Below are 23183 nucleotides of genomic sequence, written 5' to 3' on the forward strand. Positions count from 1 at the left end.
GTCACAATAAAATCTAGGTTCTTGTAGATCCCACCGTTTCTGCGTACCTTATTTCATGCCTTGTTTCATTAATCATTTTTATGTATAGTGCAAAGAGAGGAGAATATACATAAACAATAAAGGCTGCTGCTTAAATAATATATTAACCACTCTGTGAAGACTCAACCCAGCCTACATACAAGTGGATGCAGCTTACATTAAGTTACTACAACAGTCACTATAGTACTTAGAGTGATTGCAAGATTCCTTAATGTGTTGCTGAAAAAAGCCGTTCGTTCCAATAGCCCCTACTGCTAAATCCAATATACACAGTAGGTTATCTTTACTTCCTGCTGCCCCAGCTGGAATAAAAGTAGTAAGCTATGGTAAATGAAAGAAAATATGGAGACTATAAAGACCTACATAACTACTTTTTCCTTACCATGTTAATGAGGATAGTTTCATTATAAACTGCCATTTCCATGGCTCCATCCTATTAACGCATTACATGTTGTTTAGTTTTCCTAAAGGGACAGATGATGGGATTTTCAGTCCTTGACGACAAAGAAAGTATTTGGTATAAAATGGGCAAAAGAAAAAAAGAGTAGTCAGCACTAGTATGATTTTAATAGGTTATCATATAAAACTTCTAAGCACTTTAAGACTCTATTAAGCAAATGCTTTACTGTATGTGAAGGAGGAAATTGGTTCAGTGCTAAAAGCTAGATTTAACATATTTTGATATAATACAAATGCATGTTAACTTGCAAAAAAAATTAATAAAGGTGCACTGCCAGCAACATCAAAGTCTTGATACCAATAGCCATTTATGTAGAAAGTAAAGTATGTAGGAACTGTGCTTCAGCAAATGTATTTTGATACCTTAGCAACACAGATCAGCACAAGACACTCAGGGAATTGCAAGTGCAGTAATGCAGTGTCAGTTGAGGGGAGAACAAAGTGTTATTTGTGAGAGGGATTTCTGATCAAGCATAAATCAGTTGTTACCATTTACATGTCCATAGTAGTAAATAAGTTGAACCATCATTTCGGATTTTCCTGTTATTGTCTTTCTTAGTATGAGGACCGGGGGGTTAGCAGTTCAGGCTTTTGTCACAATGGCAAGCATTTGACACACAAGAATGCTGATAAAATAACACTGAGCATCTGAATTTTAAATCCCCAAATTTAAACAGATGAACAGAGGAAGCTCCCCTCTGTCATATCAGTCTTAGAAATGAGTCATCTTATTTGTCCCATATTTCTAGGCATGACAGACTATGTATCAGATAAGACTACCTGCTATTTTCTTCCAAGAAATTCTTTCTCTGGTTAAGGCATTCCAAGTGTACTACAAAAACTTTTTCACGCTGCATTGCTTGTGCACCTCAGTCTTGACTGAAGTCCTCTATTACCTCAGTCCAGGAAAAGAAAATGCTGAATTGTATGGTTTGGGATAGCTTTTGTAAATTGTTGCTTGTTCTGTAGCAGCCCTGTCCATTAATAATACAGTGATTCTGACTGGTCAGTTTTAGCAGAGGTGAGAGAATAATTAATAAGGTCTTCCACAGAACTGCAGCTAGTGACTTACCAGCATGCCAGATGAGGGAGACTGAAACTGCAAGACTGCATGAGGGAATGTCCAGTCCATATTGGAGGAGACGGGAACCTGAGGAGGCATCTTGCCAACTTTCTCTCTGTGTCCTAAGCCAATATGATCTGCTCTTTTTCAGTTACCAGCCTTTCTTCTTGTCCAAATTTACAGCATGTAATCTCTTAAGTAAAATAGCCAATTTATTTGAAGAGCTTCAGAAAAGTCTAAATTGCTTCTGAGCTGTAATCAGTTAGAAATTGCCCTTATTCTACTTCAGATTTTGAATCATGTGATTTTTTTTCCAGGCTCCTCCAGCTTACACATTATGAACTAATAAAAGGCAGAAATTTGTGCATCACTTTAACTTACTGTTTTAAGTGCAGGTGTGGATGTATGTGTATTTTGTTGTAAGCCACCTGTAGATGACCACAGTAAAGTGTTGAGGAAACAGAGAGATTGACCAGCAATCTGGAAGGGATGATCAGCTATACTTTTAGATTTCTGATGAGGGAATGTGATTTTCTAGAACTGTCCTGAAAAGATATGAGAGCACTCTTCACTGAGGAAGGGTGTGTGGGAAGATTTGCATTCATTCTGGAGCAGAATGAAGAATTGTGATGTGCATGCTGCTTCTAGTATCGTAGTGATTAAGTGGAGATGTATGTGCCTTGGTGGAGGAGATAGTTTGTATTCCTAAACTTTATTTCTTTGTTATGGTGGTTTTATGGATGTTTTTGTATCGACTAATCTTAAGTGTCACACAACATAGTGTTATATACATTATGGGTGCATGTTATTGTTTATGTAAATGCTACAGTGACAATCTAAAGAGGATTTTCATCTTGTGGAGTGTTCTGAAAACCTGAGAGGGTTTAGAATGAGTCATTTATCTAACAATGTGGAGACCAGTTCCCTGAAATCTCCCAAGTTACACCAATATAAAACGAGTAATTCAGAGATTAAATAAGCCCTATTTACTTCAAAAGAGAAAACTCTTTTCTACCAACACAGCTGCAGGTATTGTGCATTTTGGGTATGTCTAGACTACAGAGCTTTTACAGAGAAAAATTGGAAAAAGACTAGTTTTTTTGGCATTCCTGTAAACCCGTTTTAAGGCGAAGAAGGGATCATCTGAAAGAGGGTTTGTTTCTAACATTTGGTCCCTTGTAGACGGGCCAAATGTCGGAAAAGCCTCTTTCAGAAGAAAAGCGGAAAAAGATGCGCAAATTATGGTTTGCAATTTACATATCTTTTTCCGATTTTTTCCCTGTAGTGTAGACACAGCCTTTCTCTTCTGTTTCTTTCCTCCATTTCCACCTAATTGCCCTTTTGTTATTAAAAAAAAAAAAATCTTTCTCACCTGCACTTGCCAAACAAAAAAAATAGCATCCAGGATGCTGTTCTGTAAGCTTTTGGCACCCTCAGTTGTCGTCCAACCTCAGTAGGAATTGTGGGCATGCAACTTCAGAATATTCAGCACTTGGCAGGATTAGTCCCTAACAATAGTGTGTCCCAAATGTATTGTTCTCTAGCATGCAGACAGTGCAAGATATTGCTGACAGAATCATGATAGAATAAAAAGTAAACATTTTAGATAATTACATTGTGATGTTTAGTATATTCTGTAGCTCTCTACATATAAAGAAAAATATTCTGGTAAGTAACATTAGTATGTTCATGTTTTTCCAAAGAATGACTTTGGTTTGATAAGATATGCAGATCCACAAGTGCAAGAAAAAGAACTTGGGCTTGATTGTGGCATTTTAAATATGATAGTTTTATGAGGCCTTAAGGAAAAGATATATTGAAAGAAAAGTTCTGTGCCAGTTCCATGGGTGGATCTATGTCTGAGGAAAGTAATGAACACAACACAGTCTGTTTTTTTTCCCCAAGGCCACATCTAGAAGCCAATCTAAGATATTACGAAATGAGGCCGTTAACAGTGCTGCTGTACTATATAACTTTTAAAAGAGTTATAACTATTTTTGAACAGGAATGAAATTCCCTAGGGCAACAGTATATGAAAGCTAAAAAATAGTGTTTTCATTGATCTGTAGTCCATGTACAGTATTTTAACTTCTTACAATGTTTTTTACATTTGTTTAGGACTTATACCGTAGTGGTGTGTTTGGTTTTTTTTGCTGGGGCAGTGGATTCAAAAGTAAGAAATTGTACAGTACTCAGTAGTAGTCAGTCACTTCTATTTATTTATGTCAATAAGTTTATATTTTAGTGTCACTTTAAAAATGGAGTTTCATTTGGCGGAATGAACAATTTAACTAGCTCTCTGAAGGCAAACTCTCATCTTGGAGATTTCTTTTTAAAGTTTACATCTTACAACACTAATATATCCACTGAAGAGTTGGAACATACTAGCGAGAATAACAGAGTATCTCTTCCTAAACCTTTTAAACTCCACAGTGGCTTTGCTAAGCCAAAAATCAGACCAGACGAGAAATAACAGATTATGCAAGGGGGGCATGGCATGACAAAAAAGCAAGAAGGCAGCTTTTATATTGATCCCCTAGAAAAAAGGTAAATAGCATGTTTATGAAATTCACAGAAGTCAACAAAAAAAAAAGGAGGTGTTGTGGTCACCAGCAGAAACAGATAAAGTAATCCAAAGGGATGTAGAAAAACAGTAACATAATGAGTGTTCAATAGCACATCCCAAAATAGAGATATTTGGGAAATAGTACCAAAAGGGACAGAGGGATGATACAATAATCTGATTTGCTTTATCATCTTTGTTTTATCTTATCAGGCCTATCAGTTTTTTCTAGTATTCCTTACTGTGCTTGTATTAAAGACCACTCGTTATCATAGCAATAAGTACTTTTATCAGTAGATTAAATAAATCACAAGAATTAGGAATTCCCTTATTTCTTTAGCCACCAATGTCAGGCTACTTTTTTCCTAAATGATCTTACACAGAGGCTTAAGACGTCCTTTAAAGCAAAACTCACTGAAACTGTGTGCATACTACGTAAGATACATCTGAAGACTTTCTTCAGAATCAGTGGTACTTTTTCTCATTGTTATTTGTAACTGAAAGTTTCTCCTTGAGCAAGGGCTGAAAAACCATCTCCCATTACACAGATTTCCACTGAGAAATGCTTTATTTCAAAGTGAATGGAATCCTCATTCTTCTCAATGAGACTAAGATTGTAGATTGCCCTCAATTATAGGACTGTATTAATTTCACCCAGACTTCTATCATTCTAAAGGGCACTGAGGCCATGAGATGCTCTTACAAAGACAGATGCTGGCTTCCCTCTTTTAGGAAATAATTGGAAGCAGTGACCATTTTGGAAGAGTAATACAATGCGGGGGAGGGAGGAATATAAAATATATTGTAAAACATTTAAATCTAATTTGAAACTCCAAATTATAAAATGTCTTAATCCTGTTCCATATGGTTATTGCATGATGATCCTACAGGGCAGAGCTAAGGTTATTTCAATATCCTAAGTCTGCATTTCTATACCTTAATATGTGTGATTTTAAGAGTAGCTTTAACTTTGAATTTCTTGTATTTATAACTCTTAGTTTTGGAATAATTGCTACATACCTGTAATGCATTACAATAAATCTACTGTACTTGCAACCTTCTTTCCTTTTAAATCAATATCTCAGGTTTTTTAACTGTAGTCTGAGTTACACACATAGACCAGCTCTTACTGTGATTATATTAGAAGTCATCTTGGCTGTTGAACACAAAAAGCTAATTATTTTTTCTACTACATTTTGAAAGTGAAAATATTTAAAATTACAAATTCAGAAAAGTCTGTGGTACCATGAAACTACTGTAAAGTATTTTATCCTTTTGTAAATAGGATGATGCATAAGGGGATTGGTGTACTTTATTTTACATAGATCTATTATACAGTGTTTCTCTTTTGCTGTTCAGGTGATTTACTGGGAACTTCGCTAACCTTTGTTCACGAAGAAAAATTTGAAATGAAGTGTCAATTGCTCTTTTAAAGTTAATCCATATGGATGTGCAGTTGTTCAGATAGATATATTATTAATGTGGTGTAAGTGAGAGTAGTTTTTAGATTGTCTCAAACTCAATTATTCATTTCCTTCACTTTTTAAAAAGAATCCTAAAAAGCATTCATGTTTTGGCTGATGTTTCTGTTACTGCCCTATCAATGAATCAGAGACCTAGAGAGAGACCTCTTTCTAAAGTTACTTGTAAAAATTCTTTCCTTAAATTTCCCAATTTTTAATCATTTGCTTGATGAATGGAAAAAAGAAAGGTGGGGGAGGTACACCAGCTAAACTCATTAAGATGATTGTTTGCAAGCATTAAATACATCTTCAGATAATTAAATGTGCCCTTTTTCATTTGGCTTCAGCAGCTGCATTGATTCATTCTTGCTGAAGAGCCAGTAATGAAAATATATGCTGTTTTACATATGAAGAGAATGACTCTTGATTTCTTTTTGGTGACCTTAGGCAAAACATGAAGAATGGTTATAGGAATGCCTGACATTAGCTATCCCAGTTCTGTTGAAGTCAGGCAAAGAGTACTTAAGCACCTCTTCTTCCTGGAAAACAGAGTAGCCAATTGTGTGACTATGGAATGCTCAAGAGTCAAATGTGATTCGTTAAATAAAGATTGGCTGATTGGGCAAAGAGATTACATAATTTGTGTTAGCCTTCTTCTATACCCAGAAGATTAGGCTCCAAAATGTCCTGGGCCAACCAGGTACCTTGATGGTTGGCACAAAATGGAGGAATTGAGAGAGAAAAGGTTTCTTTTCAATACATCTGAAGATTGTCACCTTGCTATAATGTGGGCTAGTGTGAGTTTGTCTACCCATGCTGTGACACAGACATAGTTTAAGGCCTTCTCCACATTCGTGGTAGCATGTAGAGCAGAGGTGCCAAAACTTTTTTCAAAAAGGGCCAGATTTGATGAAGTGAACAAGTGTGAGGGCCGACCATTTTGCCTGACATTCTTTGAACCATTAAAATTAAATGCAAATTAACTATTTTATGCAAAGTTTATTGCAAACAGCATACTTTTCATTTCGTCACATGGATGACAAATCTAAACAGGTGTTAAATCACTCTGCCTTTCATATCTGAAGGCCAGATGAAAAAAAAATCCAGGAAGCTGAAATATATGTCAGGAACATTGTAAAGTACATTACATATTATTAGTAATAAAGGTTGCCTGTCAACTTTTAAGTTCAAAAAATATGAACAGGAACATAACACCAAGTATACATGTTGTGTCCAAATATATTTATAACTGATTTAGACCAACTGACATTAACTGAGATTTTACAATGTATTCATCTCAATACATATGGATTCGTTGGGGGCCATAAAAGATAGATATTGCCAAATTACCTGTGGGGCCGTATTAAACCGGAACACGGGCCGCAATTGGCCCGCGGGCCGGACTTTGGACATGCCTGATGTAGAGTATGTGGAGCTATATGCCGCAGCAAAAGGCAGGCTGTATTAGGATTGCCAACCTTCCAGGATTGTTTAGGAGTTTTCAGGAATTAAAGATTAGTCTTGAATTAAAGACTGTCATGTGATGAAACCTCCAGGAATAGGTCCAACTGAAATTGACAGCTAATGCAGCATAAAGTTACATGGGGCAGGGAAAGGCTCTGTCAGTGGGGAGGAGCTGGTGTGTTGTCCTGCTGCCTCTCCCTTGCCAGAGCCTTTCCCCACGGACAGACAATCTTTCACTGCAGTGGGGAAACACTCCAGAAGAGTGGAACTACCCTGCTAAAAATAGCAGTGTACTCATGAGCTGCGTTGTGTGGACATGCCGCGAGCCATAAAGGGTTCTGGCATGTCTGTACTCAACTTGCCTGAGCAGTGTCTCACCATCTGTTCTGTTTATACTCACACTAGCTGGGGATGCAGTGTTATAATCTAACCACCACCACAAGTGTAGACCTACCTAAATTATCACTGGCTATTTGAACAAAGTTTCCCACTCTGAACCAACTTCCCCACTCATGTCAATTAGCACACCGTTTGAATACACTGAACGTGAAGATTCTATGGTATATATCCCCTTTTACACAATGTTTGTATGAATGAGCTGAGGATCATTCTGGAGACACAGTTTACTTTTAAAAAAATTCATTGGGATACCATGAGTAAAATACTACTCAATACAATACTCAATACCATGAGTAAAACACGTCAGCCAGGTTTCAGGCAAATTAAAATAAATTCATATAAGGTAAATGTATTTCCCACACAACTACCAGCGTCATGTCACCAGATTAATAACAGCTTGCAGACATTGTGACATCACATACCCCTTGGAAGTGCATTACTGTTAGCAGAACAGACTGAAATAATGTGGTCATACCCACATTAACCACAAGTAGTAAGCATCATTAGTAGGATTATGTTCAGAACTATGCTTAGATGCTATATATAAAATACAAGAAAAGCTTATCTAAAAGGTCTTTTAGTTGTTTTTTAAAGACTATGTTCCTTACTGTCTTAATACAGTCAATTTTAAGTGACGCATATTTCAAATAGATACGTTACAGAACTTCCTCCTATCTGTATCCATAGCTATCTGTAGCTGTATCTGTATTATAAACTGTAGGAGTGGGACATCACCGTTGAGTTGAATGGTGATTCCAATAATACATAGTAACTTAATACTGTATAAAATGAGGGTTTAATATGAGTTCTCCTCTAAACTTAATAGTTCTGTGTTTGTGTATCACTGTGTTATGCTAATAGTAAGCAAGGTATTTTATATTGGCCATTTTAAATATAACTTTCTCACCACAAGCACAGAAACAGTTTTAAATTTCAGTGAAGTCTTTTGCTTTATAAACTATAGCAGATTTATAGAACTTAAGTTCTATCACTATTTTTGACCTCTTAGGGATTTTCACACATGCAGTTAACGTTCCTTTGTTTCTTTCCTTCCTCTTAGCTGCAGTATTGAAGTATGAGAACAATGTTATGAACATCAGACAGTTCAACTGCTCCCCTCATCCATACTGGCTTCCAAATTTCATGGATGTGTTTACCTGGTCCTTGCCCTTTGTTGGAGAGAAAGGTTGGTAATTTGCTGTGCTCGTAGAAGCTACAACATGGAGTGGGATTGGGGGTTAGGGTTACCCAAGCACTGTTAACATTAACAGTTCCAGTGTGCTGGATTGTATGGATGTGGCTTAGAGAGAAGTCATTTGCTTTTTGAGGGAGAAGTGATGAGGCTGCATGTGAAGTAACACTTCAGGAAGTGCAGCCTTGACCATTCCCAAGTAAAGATTTTTGCTTTTTGGGGGGGGGAGGGGAGCACAATAGTAACAGCTGTGCCATGATAAGAGTGTGACTGATGTCTTTCAGGCCTTTTAAAAGACAATAAAATGAATTAATTTTTGTTAAGTGATAAATATGGTCCGTCCCCAAATCAAGTTTCCTAGCTCATGTCACCTAGCTAGGTGGATAGTTACTACATATTCTGCACATGGTCCCCTAGAAAACTCCCAGAGATTGTAAAGGAATATTTGGGGTAGGAATGCAGAATATGTAGTAACTATCCACCTAGAATATCTGATCACAGGATTTCTCCTTCTGTTCTGGTTTTCTCCCCCACTTTCCATGTCCCACTCTGTGTTCAAGTCCCCAGTGATACTTCTGGTACTTCAACTAAAAATCCAAAATGGATATTAGAGGAATCAAGCAAAATAAAGCCATTGATGAATGTATGTTTTTGTGCTATACGCAGTGTTTTAAAAACATGTTGTTAGATTTTTTTTCCCCCTCAAAAGCCAACCAACATAGAAAGCTGTGTATTACACAATGTTCGTTACATCACTCATTGTCAATGTGGAAGTGTTTCCACTATTACCTTAACAGAAAAAGGGAAATGCCTCACTAATTTATGAACAGTATAATTCTGTTCACTCTTTTAATCTGTCTAACCACTGTGGCTATCACAGAAGAGAATTTTTAGTAATGTTTATAGCTAGTGCAAATCCAGATGTGCCTGGTAGCACTTTTAGTGATGCTTAATATATGAAGATGTAGTGGAGTTGTTTTCTTGTCTATCTGCTAATGATTTTGACATTTTAGATAGTAATCCAGTCTTTTTTTAATTCTAACTCCTATCTCCTGGGGTGAGTTTTGGCTGTTTTTTGGATTACACGCTCTATAATAAATCTTTCAGTGCTACCAGATCTGAAATGGGCTAAGAATGGGTTAGGAACTGCTCGAGAAAAACTGTACAGAGTGCAAGTTACAAAATAAAGCAATTAAAAATATTGCTCTTTCAGCAATAATGAAATATCTACAGTGAGTCCTGACCTTAAACACGTTGTCAATTTACATTAGCCTTAGAATGTTAGGTTTTGTTAAAATAAAATAAATATTACAAAACATTAATAAGAACATTTTCATGATATATTTTATTATTTATTCTGTACAGATACCTTTGTGTTTATTTAACATTCAAATCTGTGAATCCAAAGCTACAGCCTCTTACCTAGTACATGAAAAAGGAAGTAAAACAGACCCATCTAGTTCCATTGTCCAACCTTAGTGAAAAGACAAAACTTAAAAAAAAAAAAAAAGTAAAGTAGAATTTTATAATGATTTTGTTTGGTTGTAATCTAGGTTTCTGCTGGCGACTCAGAGAGAACATGTTTTCTTTTTTAAAAAAAGATATACATGTGCCTTATTTTTGCAGTGTGCCTTCAGATTTGACCAATTTTTACCAGAAAACTGTTCACAAAAACCTCTTTTTAAACCACATGAGATCTTTGGACCTAGGTTTACATTACTACAACTATAAAAGGTGCAAACAGTTTAAAAATTGGACAAGATGCTATTTGTTTACCTACTCATTAACACTGCTGTGCTACAGCCTACTCTCAGATCCATGAGAGAAACTCTCAATTAATGTTTCTCATTTGTTTTCCCTCTAGTGACAGAAATGCTGGTAAATGTGCTGAACATCTGCTCAGATGATGAATTAGGGTCAGAGGAAGATGGTTTTGATGGTAAGCGATTTCTGCCCTCCATTCAGATTGATTGTTTTGCTTTAAAATAATGTACGTCTCAGTTACTAACATTCAGGATAGCATCCTGGTTTTCTGGATCTCCTGTAAGTTCTGTCATGCTGCTAAAAGCACTAGACTTCAAAAGGTTTGCATAATGCATGGTTTGGAGAGAACTTACTAAACCTTTCTCCTTGCCCTCTTCCCACCCAAGCCAAGAGAAACAAAAATCATTTTAGTTTTCCTATTTTAAAAGAAAGAAAACAATAATTTGACTCCTTTCATGATAACCAGTTTTTTTGGAATATAAGGGACCAGGTAAAGATAACTGATTTTTTTTTTTTTAGCCGAGCTACTCAATGATTCCAGTGAAGACTTTTGCTTAGAATCAATGGCACGTCTGGTGCAGAGTGATTTTTCCACTGCTTCTGGAATGCTAGAAAACACAGATTTGGGACAGTGATACTACAACTGCAGAAAACTCTCATTTGTGTACTTGAGTCATTAGAAAACAATTTGAATACAGTTATGTCACTGGCATAAAATAAGTTGTTCACTGCAAACACAGATCTAAAAGGGCATGTTGCTGACCCATTCTTTCTGCATGGAAAAGAGGAACTTCCTACACCATAGGATTGATACTGTATGATGAGTTACCTCAGATCCTATTAACTACTTTGTAAAAGGTGCTTAGTGTCCTGTGGGATTTGGTCCCATGGAAGTAAATTAACTTAACTTATTATATTATCCAGTGTGCTCCTGTTAGATCTAGTGAATGGTAAATGAACACTCACATTATGTTTATAATCCCCTAGAGCAGTCCTTCTCAGCTGACCAAACTGTACTGCAGTTTTTATTTTCATACTTCAGAGCTTGGGAGGAAGGCCAGTCCTCAATTACAGACAACCCCCTCCCAACCTGAAACATATACTCACCACCAAACACACACCCCAGAACAGAAACACTATCCCAGGAACCAATCCCTGCAACAAACCTCATTGCCAACTCTGCACACACACCTGCCCTAGTGACAACATCCTAGGACCTAACCACAGCAGCCACACCATCAAAGACTCGTTCACATGCACATCCACTAATGTGATATGGCATCATGTGCCAGCAATGCCCCTCTGCCTATATGATGGACAGACCGAACTGTCTGTATGCAATAGAATAAATGAACAAAAATCAGACATTGGTAAGATACAAAAACCTGTGGTAGAACATTTTAACTGCCCTGGACACACAGTTACAAATTGAAGTTTCCATCCTCAAGCAAAAGAACTTCAAAAAGAGGCTGCAAGCTGAAACTGCTGAGCTGGAATTCATGTGCAAATTTGACACCATCAGAATCGGTCTGAGTTGGGACTGAGAATAGCGCTCTTATAAGAATAAGTAGTTTTCTACTTTAGGTACTTCACCTTCTTGTCCACATCCACACTGATTGAATTAGCGCTGATGTAACACTCCCTTCTCTGTTTCTTTGTCTTTTACTTCATGAATTTGAAGTGAGTTGCTACTCACAAAATCTTATGCCATAATACAGTTTTTAGTCTTTAAGGTACCATCGGACCTGTTGTTGTTTAAACTTAAGTGGTAAAAAGAAAGAGGGGGAAATGTTAAAAGCTGAGAGAGAGAGAAAGAAAATCAATACACAAAGCATGACCAATATATACCTACAGACCATAAATTAAAAGTATTTGGTAATATGCTTGTGGAGAAGAGCAAAGCAAAAAAAGAGGAAGGATAAACTTATCAGTAAATAAACTGAAACAAATATTTTATGAATTTAACTGTTCTCAGGTAAAATGGCATCTTTTTAAAAAGCTTTTCTTTTTCCTACCTAAACAGAATATGCCACTGTCTAAAATTTACAAACTGAAAAGGCAAGGAAAAAGAATTATTCCCTCCCCCCCTTCTGAAAGTAGTTGTGCCATTGAATCCAATGGAAATTCTACTTGTGGAACAGCTACACAATTGAGACTTCAATAGTTATCCTTGAGAATCAGTGGGAGAGAGTCTTTCAATTTAAACTGGTAATCAGTGCAGAGAAGAAACACTAGTTTGAATATTTTATCTGATAGCTTTTACTTGTGAAATTTAAATAGGCAGCTACTTTGCTCTTCGTACATTATTGCTCAATGTGATAAGACCTACAGGTATGCCAAAAATAAATGTAGTAGTGGGAGAGCCATTATCTTATAGGTCCATTTTCAGGAAAGAGGAAATCTAATCCCATTGACTTCAGCATCAAAGAAAAACCTTTCAGGGTAGGATTTTCAAAAACACTTAGCATTGGTTCAGTTCTGCTTCTGTCAAGCCAGTGATACAACTCTAGCAGACTTTAACAATGTCAGAGATGAACCAATACCAAGAGCTTTTGAATATTTCATCTCAGATTTTTAAAAAGTCTCTATGCAAAAGTTATTTCGTCATAAAAAGAGACCAAGATGATGGCACAAAGTACAGTGGAGTGACGTCCTGGGCTTTGTAATGCAAGTACTTCTGTGATCTAGAATTCAACTATGATTATAAAATGAATTCACTATAGATGTAAAAATGCTCTGTGTTCACTGTTTCTTTTATATTACTTGGTGTTTGAGTGGGAATGTCAGGCATATGTTTTCGCAGAGAAAGATATCATACTAGCCTTCCATTTTTAAGCTCTTTCATAGCACTGTGGGTGTCTAAGCAAGAGGTGAAGGGGGAGTATTGATAATGCTGACACAATATTGACCTCTCGTGCTTTGGTATATTCTCTGGTTTGGCACCAGTCAGGTCCCAAAGGTGCCATGCTATAGAGATTCAACCTGTATAATTCTGTCCCTCTCAAATACTGTGTCATACCCAGTAAATTTACAGGAATAAGCTATAGATTAGACTAAAACACAGGCTGACTTATGTCTATTTGAAATTGTTATCCATTCAAAGTTGTAAAATGCAAGTACAGGCAGTCCCCGACTTACGCGGATCCGACTTATGTCGGATCCGCACTTACGAACGGGGCTTTTCTCGCCCCGGAGCTAACGGGCGGCGGGTCGCCACCCGTGTCCTCCGGGGCGAGAAAAGCTTCTCCCGGTCTCCCTGGTCTGCTGGGGGGGTCCAGCAGACCAGGGACACCCGAGCAAAGCCGCCGCCTGGGCGGCTTTGCTCGTTTGCCCAGGAGCAAAGCCGCCCAGGCTGTCCCGCTGCGGGCGTGCTCCGCGGCTTTGCTCTCTGTCTCCCTGGTCTGCAGGGAGACGGGGAGCAAAGCCTTGGAGCACGCCAGCAGCGGGACAGCCCAGGCGCGCTTGGGCTGTCCCGCTACGGGCGTGCTCCAAGGCTTTGCTCTCCGTCTCCCTGGTCTGCTGGGGGGTGCGCCCCCCTCCCCAGCAGACCAGGCTTTTGTTGTGGACCCTGGGGCAGAGCAGCTGGGGTGCTGCCAGTTGGTCCTGCTGCGCCGCTCTGGGCACTACTGGACCAACCCGGCAGTACCCCAGCTGCTCTGCCCCAGGTGTCCTGATTCAGATGCTGCTGGTCAGTTTCAGCAGCGGCTGAATCAGGACGCCTGGGGCAGAGTAGCTGGTGTGCTGCTGGGTTGGTCCAGTAGCGCCGAGGAGTGGCGCTACTGGAGCAACCCAGCAGCACCCCAGCTGCTCTGCCCCAGGCGTCACCAAGTCAGCCGCTGCTTAAACTGACCAGCGCTGACTACAGGAAGCCCCAGGCAGAGTTGCTCTGTCCCGGGCTTCCTGGAATCAGCCGCTGATCAGTTTCAGCATCAGCTGACTTGGGGACGCTTGGGGTTCTTAAGTTGAATCTGTATGTAAGTCAGAACTGGCAGTTAGTTTCAGCAGCGGCTGAATCTGGACGCCAGTTCCGACTTACGTACAGATTCAACTTAAGAACAAACCCACAGTCCCTATCTTGTACATAACCCGGGGACTGCCTGTATGTCCCTGCTTGGGCTATCTGCACCAATTGGGTATACTTTTATGACTGTGCAAAGCCCCGGTGAAGGTACTAAAGCTTTTTGTAGTTATTGGGAGCAAGGGCGGCCCTAAACTAGCTGCCAGCAACTGGCACCTTAGGTGAACCATGCAATCAGCGCCCCCACCTCCAAACCCCTCAATAGTATTGTGCCACCATTTGCGCCTCATTTAGCTTGGTGCCTAGTTCGCTTATATGGACGGGCTGCCCCTGATTGGGAGTTTGCCCATGTGGAATGGCTTGCAGGATCTGGGCTTATATGTGTATATGTGTGTGGTTTGTTGATTATATTTACTAATTTTATAATGTGTTCTGAATTATTTCTACTGCGTTGTGACCTCTTTAAATCTGAAATAGCCTGAGTTCCGTCACTATGAAAGGTTGTACCCGTTATTCTGGGGAATAAAATGAGGGATATTTTTCCTTCCGTTTGTGTCCTTAGTAAAGGTGATGCTTATTTTAACCCCTACATTTTTTGCTTTGGTTTTGTAGGGTCTTGTGCTCTGTTTGTCCCTTCCTTAATCTGATGTTCAGCCTCATAAAAGGATTGTGCCTTGGGAAAGAATCCCGGATCATTAAATTAACACATACATTTTGGTTTATGGGCTAGTTTTCTTTAACATCACTACTTCAGAAATCTTTTGCACCATGTGTAGTTTCCAGAGCCTACTACTGCCATATTTCCCGGGCTTCATACTGATTTTGTTCCTCACCATTTGATCTATACAAGCACTATCCCTGGTTCAAAATATTTAAAGTGAGAGCTCCAGAAACTGTGCTTAGTTTTTCTTTGCATTTCCTCACTGACTTTCATTATTTGTATTGAGAGCCAAAATGCTCAGAAAAGTACTGAGCAGGAGGAAGGAGAATGAGCTATAGTTGAGCATCCACTGGTTGTTTCTTGCCATCTTCCCGTGTGCCTCTTCCACTGTTCCAGAATTAAAGCACCACACCACACTGCATGGTGTCCTTGTGAATCAGCAACAGTGACCTGGGTCATGCATGTTGCAATCTGTCGTTGTTGCAATCTGTCGTCTGATTATGTTGATGTGAGAGAGTGCACATTAATTTCATTTACTTTTATCGGCTCCTGATCTGCATTCCCTTTAGGTAGTCTCTGTTAATGGGGGGAGGGAGGGCTAAATACATTTTTAATGCCCTTTCTAAGCACTTGTGTTCCACTGGTTGGTTGCATTAGCTTTTTAATTGTATCTGCTTCAAAGAGACAGAAAAGTTAAATCTATAATATAAAATATAATATGCAAACTTGGATCATTTTCTCTTGCCACCCTTTTTATTTCTTTCCTGCTTGTCATGGTAGTGGATAGGTAACTTGTTACATCAACGAATGTCTTGGGTAAATCCTAACTAGTGTGTTTTATGGTTTGCACATCATATGTTTTACCTAGCAATGAGGCTGCTTCTGACTAACCAGCATATTATCTGGAGTACGATTGTATTTTAATTAGCAGCACTTCTTACCTAATGCATTTGATTGAAATAATTTAAAACCCTATGAGCTACTAATTAAAACAATGCAATGATGTAATAGACAACTTGACATAAGATACTGCTTGCTTTGTATGATGCACTCTCATGATCTGGCACAAAAAGGTTTCTTAATTGCTTGGCTTAATTTTCATGTCACAAAACACCTTCAATGTTGTAGCTAAGGTTTAAAGCCCTGCCACTGAAAAGCAGCAATCACAATTTAATGTGCTGCATTTAGTCATCAGTTGGGAGTGGTAAGGTTTGAATTTGATGAATAAAGCCGTGTGCTTCAAGACTCAACTGAGTTACGTGAAATGTGTTTTGGTGATCAAACTTCCATTCCACTGTGAACAGTCTGTGAAACATTCCCACTGGATACTAATCAGCACAATGATTAATATTCAAGGACAACCCAGAATTGCGCAAACATGGAGACTAAATTACCTTTAGCAAAGGCTACTACTCTCTTAGGGTATATCTACACTACCCTCCTAGTTCGAACCAGGAGGGTAATGTAGGCATACCGCACTTACAAATGAAGCCCGGGATTTGAATTTCCCGGGCTTCTTTTGCATAAGCCGGGCGCCGCCATTTTTAAATCCCGGCTGGTTCGAACCCCGTGCCACGCGGCTACACGCGGCACGAACTAGGTAGTTCGAACTAGGAAGCCTAGTTCGAACTACTGTTACTCCTCATTCCATGAGGAGTAACGGTACTTCCTAGTTCGTGCCACATGTAGCCGCGCGGCACGGGGTTCGAACCAGCCGGGATTTAAAAATGGCGGCACCCGGGTTTATGCAAATGAAGCCCGGGAAATTCAAATCCCGGGCTTCATTTGCAAGTGCGGTATGCCTACATTACCCCCCTAGTTCGAACTAGCGGGGTAGTGTAGACATACCCTTACATCCCAACTAAACCCATTGTTGGTAAGACTGTGTATTACTAGCTGCATATATAAATAGTCTCACCGTCACAAGTCAATCAGTCCCTTAACTGTAATAAAGGACAGGGTTTTTTCCCATAAAACCAACAAGAAAAAGTGGGTAATGCATAATATTCTCCTCGGGCAAGTGAGAGAGTAGAATTTTAAGTATTTGTTTTCATTTCTGAAAGAATATTCATTGGAAGAATATTGAAATTCTCCTACCTCTTCCCAATAACATTGATGCTGTCCTGCAGGACTATTTAGCAGTGGTGTACAGAACAGTTCCTAACCTGTGACAAATGAATGCTCCAGTGGGAGTTATGTACCTGGACCCTGATGGCTGCATCTAAATTGCATTAAAATGAGCTATTTAATTAAAAAATATTTGCATCCATAATATTTTCTTCTATTTGATGTCTATAAATTGCTTAGTGCAAAATCCTCCGATCTGATCATACTGTGAAATGCATAAACACAGCATGCATCATTGACTTTGCTGGAGGTAGCAGAGTCATATCTCCCATGCTGATCAAAACCAATGACACTCAAGAGGGATATCAACTTTGATTTTGCCCTGAAATCTCAAGAATGGCAATAGATTATTCATGTTTTAATACTCCCTAAACTGCCATTAGCCTTTGCTGTGTGCATGCATCCCTGATACAGACTGTATCACCTCTCAATACTTGGGGAGAAGAGCATGGTGCATTATGGGGGCAGGTTTAGGTTGTGTTCCCATTAGTGGCATTTCCAGCCTGATGTGAATATCAAATCAGCTGATGCATTATAGGAGGATTTAAAAAGTGACTATTCCATGTATGGATGGCAGGTTGAAGATTTAGGATTAGTTTCTAATGGTCTTGTTGCATTTTAGTTTACTACACAATTTACTAACATTAAGTTTCAAGTAAGCTGAGCAGTATTTCTTTTCTTCTCATCATTCTTCAGTTCTGTTTCTTTCTTTTTGGATGTTCCCTACCTAATTTGTTTCTTTTCTATTTTTCAGACTTTACATAAATATTGCTTTTCCATTGATGTTGTCAATGTTCTTTATTTTATTTTTTTTTTCATTCTCCAAACTTCATTGATCTGTTTCTTCCCTCTCCCCATGGAATTTCATAAGAAGATCCTATTTATGCACAGATGAAAGGTATTAAACTAGTTAGAAGGGGTTACATTTAATTTTATTATTATTTTCCTAGTGGGGTTTTTACACACAGCATCATTATCCTTCCATTTAGTCCTGCACTCACAGTATGTTTTCAGATGCTATCCTGATATTTTCTTGCACTGCTTGAAAGTATAAATCATATATGCAAGCAAAGTAAAATATCATCAGTGTCAAACAAGCTGCCTATGCTAATTGCTGTTCACTTTATCTGGAGCAATAGTCTTTTACAGAATAATATTCAAATGTTTATTCAAATAAAAAAAGCAAATTTTAACATTGGCTGTGTTCTTGTCCCCCTTTTTGCAAATGCTCCAGTAAATGATTCTATGTAATTATTTTTTGGCAGGTATGTCTAAACAACAAGTACATTTTAAGTAATATTATAAAATGTATAAAGGACAAAATTCACCTTTATGGGTAACCTGTCCCCAGCAGTAAAAAGGTAAAATATTCCTTGAATGATGGTAGGACTCAGGAGCTGTACAAAAAAACACAGCTTTGCTTGTTCAATACAGTTACCATACCTGAGCATACAGATTGTGGTAACTGATTATGGTTGGACACATAACTACTTATTTGCATAAGTATTTACCTATATGGTTGTGAAATTATATGCACCAATCGTGAATAGTGTTTTGTACATTGATTCCTTGCCTACATTTTTCAAGATTGGCAGTATATGGAGTAAACGGTTAATTTCCGTCTACTGCATAACATGTTGCTGTGTCAGACTGAGTTTGAATTTGTCACTACAAAGCACAGTTCTTGAGACCATAACATTTTCTTTTATGATGAACTAAAGGATGAAAGAGTTGAGCACATTTCTATTTCTGAAAGCTTTGAGTTATTGTTCATAGGACCCCTGAAAATACAATAGACTAGCACAAGTTCAGGGAAAAAATGGTAGACTCTTGTTACAATTTTTAACATATATAAATAACAGTTCTGGCACCTAGATATCTTGTGAATACTAGTGAACACCACCTTCTAAAACTGTCTTTGTTCTCAGTGATGCTCTTAGTTCATCCTGAGCTTAGCTGAGTTGAGAAATTGGCAGTAACTTATTAAACAAGAGCAGTGACTGGTCTGGCCTGTTTAACCATTGTTGCTATCAACTGAAATGTGTGGGAAAACTCACAAATCGTAAGAATCATCTGACTGCAGGCTCTGTAAAATGCTTAGCAAATTTCTATGTAGTTTTATCAAAAGTCTCCAGTTTTCCATTGAATACTTACAACTACACAGAGGAGACTGTGAAACGCTGATACTTTTGCCTTCTCCCATCTTAACTGCATTATTTCCTCTCCTCACCAGCTGTTTTGGCATCTGTGATGGCAATGGTTGGTTAAAGCATTGATATGTATTTCATTAATGTAAGGTGAATTAGAAATAGGAATTTTCATTTAATTTTCCTCTTTTACTCTGGGACATGAAAGAGTGGCATTTACTTGAATGGAGTATTTTTCTTTTTGCATTCAGAACATGGACAGATCAGACTTTAGTTTACATAGAAGTTGTCTGTGGACATTCAGCAAGTTCAGTTTTTCTTTCACTCAGGGCGCTTCTACACAGCAGGGCTTAACTTGAAATAAGCTACGTAAATTGAGCTATGTCAATTGCGTTGCTTATTTCAAAATAGCTTATTTCAAGTTTTGGTGCTGTCTACACTGCGCTTATTTCGAAATAGAGCACTCTTCCTCTGACTTCCCTTACTCCAGCTCCTGTAACCCTCATTTTATGAGGAGTAAGAAATCTTCCAGAGAGACAGTTTTAACATTATGTTGAAATAACTTCCGGCTATATAGACGTGGACTATGTTATTTCGAAATAACGCAAATAACATAGTTATTGCTGTGTAGACATAGCCTCAGAACTCTGGAGAGGTACAGTCCTAAGATGTTAATCGTCTTTTTAAGATCTGGTACTTTAGTAATGTGGGACTTTTATAAAGTGGAAGTGATATTTTTTTTTAAGATATCAGAATTGTGTTTACCTGACTCAAGTGGATATTTTCCTTGGAAGAGCATACGGTATTTGGCCTTTATGGTAATGCTGAATTGTAACTAATTTAGTGTGCAAGACTTACATCATAATGTCACTAGTTAATGTAGAGTTAAAGGTTACCACATTGGCTCATGCCATTCCCAAATGTCAAATATACCTGTACATAAAGCTCTAAAAACCTAGAGATACAGAGATGAGATAATGTCCTGATGGGACCACAACATTACCAGCACAGTACGGTACCTTAACTCTGCCCTCTCCAATCAGCAAGAGGCACACTAAAACGAAATCTGCCTTTTTCCAGCTAGAGGAACTGATGATTCCTATTTTTCTGGGACATGATATGCAGGAAGCCAAAGTAAATGATGGCAATAGCCCCTGTTGGGTCTAAAACCTAATAATGAATGAGTCATAAAAATATAGGTGGCATTTAAGATTATTAAAGTGGCTGCCACAGTCACCTCTAGAAATTGATGTTCCACTAGATATGTCAAGACAACATGGGATTACAATAGTTTTTCACCCCTCTTCAGCCCCTCTCCCATATTGTAAGAGCTTAGGGCAATGCACCCTATTTTCTGGCTGTTTTGTGGTCCACATGACACTGTGCCAAAGGTCATAGTCAGGACTATCCAAAGATGAAGTCCCAAAGGCAATCCCTCAGACAAAGATGAATATGTGTTAACATTAGGCAAGTCTTTGGCAGTTTGATTGGACTGAGCAATGTGGCTGGAAGTAGGTTATGCTGAATTTTGATCTTTCTCGTAGTCAAAAGAGGGCCTGAGAGTTTCTCCTCCATTACACAAGTGTATGTTTCACCCTGCCCTCCAAATATTTGGGAAAGGTACAGCTATTACAAGTAAACCCTAAACATGCGTGCACACTTGGACCGATAGACCCAGTTTCCTTCCTTCATCTTGTGCGCTCTGTTGTGGCTTGGTACCTTTCCCTTCCCCAACAACATGCATTCAGGTGTAAGCAACTGGTCAGTTCCTCTCAGTCAGCTTCTTCGGTGTAAGGGTACAACTTTGGAGGGGAGAAGATAGCCAATGATTAAAGACAGGCTTCCCTTCCCCCATTCTTCATCCGTAGGCCCCTAAAGATTCAGCATGTTACCCCCTTGTCCATTCACAATGTGTGTGCTTACAGAGGAAATCATCAGTCACACCCCAGCTTGTAGTGGACTGCCTGTGTAGACAAGTTCTTAATATGTTCTAACATGCAACGGTGGAATGAGGCTTTTCCTTCCCAGCACTTCCTGGTATTGAGAGTTCACATAGGTTTTGACACAGGACTTGGAGCACCAGAAAATATTCTGCAGCAATCTGTTAGTGCCTATTAGATGCTATAGCATTGGAGGAAAGAGAATGACGAGTGCAGGCAGGAGCTACAGATGTCAGAAAGCTAGGGGAAGGATTTTATCCCAACCACAGATGACATAGATTGAAATATGTGCTATATGCCTAATATTATGTGACAAATTTTGCTGGGTTTAATGATGATGAGTCATAATTAGGAATTCTCGTTTATTTTTATTTAAAGTGGCAAGATTAAGAATTACATTTCAGCTGTGTAATTTTTGTTACCCATTTCTCACTAAAACCTTGATGATACTTCAGGACACACATACTGTTATTAATTCAGTGTTGGTTTTAGCACCTTAATTCACTTTTTTTTCTGGATTTGTACCATGATATTGTGAGGTTCCCAATTTTTGAAGAACAAAATTAATTTACAGAGATGAAAACAAAGCTGCTTTAATGGATAGCTAGACAATAATCATGTCAATAATCATGTCAATGAAACCATTTCTCAGCGGACTTGTAATATAATGACAGTTCAGAATTGATGGAAATGTTTTTACATTTCCAAAATCACCATTACAGAAGTAGCACTTTAATTTGGCAAACTGCACTAAGACAGAACCAGTTACTACCAGTATACTGTGACACAAGTCAGATTTGGGAAATAATTGTGTTCAAAATACAAAGTGAAGATGTGGTGTTTATAAGCTGCTAACTTTTAATTCAATGTTTTGTTTTATGTAGGAGCAACAGCTGCAGCTCGAAAGGAGGTTATTAGGAACAAGATCCGAGCAATAGGAAAGATGGCCAGAGTGTTCTCTGTCCTAAGGTAGGACTTCTTTGTTTAAACAAGCAACTTTTATATTGCCAGCAAAATGGATCCTTGCTCAATTAGTATTTCAGAATATTAGTAATTGGCTGTTCACAGGAAAGATTGTATAGCACTTAGCAAAAGAGATCAATGAAGCTTGTTTGGCTGGCACAATGAAGTATCAAAAAGTTACTAAGTCCCTTCAGCACTTCTGTTTAAAGCACTTTTAGAAAAAGAAAATTTAAGTGAAAATTCTAAACAGTTCTTTTTTTAAGAACCTTTCTCTGAGTGTCCACATTTCAGTCTGTGAACCATTCAGCTACCGAAGTTCAATGCAGAGAGTGTTTGCAAGGTGTGCCACGTGTCTCACTAAAGAGGAAGCCAACCATCATGCTTTGTCACCCGCTTCAGTAGCTGCTACTGTGAATATGATTAAAGATGAAATCATCAGCTCATTTAACTAAAACTCCGGGAAATGAACACAAACAATAATAAATTGTTACCCTTGATCTGCATTACTCCCATAACACGAGCAAGAGGAACTAATTGCTGCCTAATGTTTACAACTTTCTAGCTGATGTTTCTAAGTAGAATAGAAAACATACTATACCAAGTTAGTTTTAAAGCTCTTTTTTGGAATACTCACTTTTTTCCCTGTCAGCAGAAGGAAATTTTTCTTCATGCAATTAAATAGTGCTCTTCTACAATCTACATTTTATAGCCATTGTAATTAATGCAAAGTGTTAAAGTTTTTCCAGGTGTTTCTTAGTGTCATTTAATGTGCTGTTTTCTCAAGTAAAGGGAATGATTGGCCTCTAAAAATCATTATTTCAAGACTACACTCAAGTTTACAGGTGAAGTTGACTGGAATCATTTGATTGTAGTTCAAAACCTGCAAATTTACTGTGAGTGGGCAATGTGGGTACAGCTGGT

The 23183-nt window shown here is 38.3% G+C and overlaps 1 protein-coding gene across 3 annotated transcripts in view; it reads left to right on the forward strand.

The window, feature by feature from the left end:
• The window catches only part of PPP3CA (protein phosphatase 3 catalytic subunit alpha), a 338739-nt gene that overhangs the window by 302265 nt on the left and 13291 nt on the right, over nucleotides 1–23183 (forward strand). For all 3 annotated transcript variants that reach the window (XM_075929664.2, XM_006126898.5, XM_075929665.2), the window contains 4 exons: nucleotides 8511–8636; nucleotides 10507–10581; nucleotides 18084–18110; nucleotides 22184–22268. In XM_075929664.2, coding sequence (XP_075785779.1) covers nucleotides 8511–8636; nucleotides 10507–10581; nucleotides 18084–18110; nucleotides 22184–22268 — 313 coding nt within the window. The remainder of the gene's footprint in view (nucleotides 1–8510; nucleotides 8637–10506; nucleotides 10582–18083; nucleotides 18111–22183; nucleotides 22269–23183) is intronic.

The sequence above is a fragment of the Pelodiscus sinensis genome, chromosome 4, assembly GCF_052426305.1.
Source record: "Pelodiscus sinensis isolate ZL-2025 chromosome 4, ASM5242630v1, whole genome shotgun sequence".
Lineage (NCBI taxonomy): Eukaryota > Metazoa > Chordata > Testudines > Trionychidae > Pelodiscus > Pelodiscus sinensis.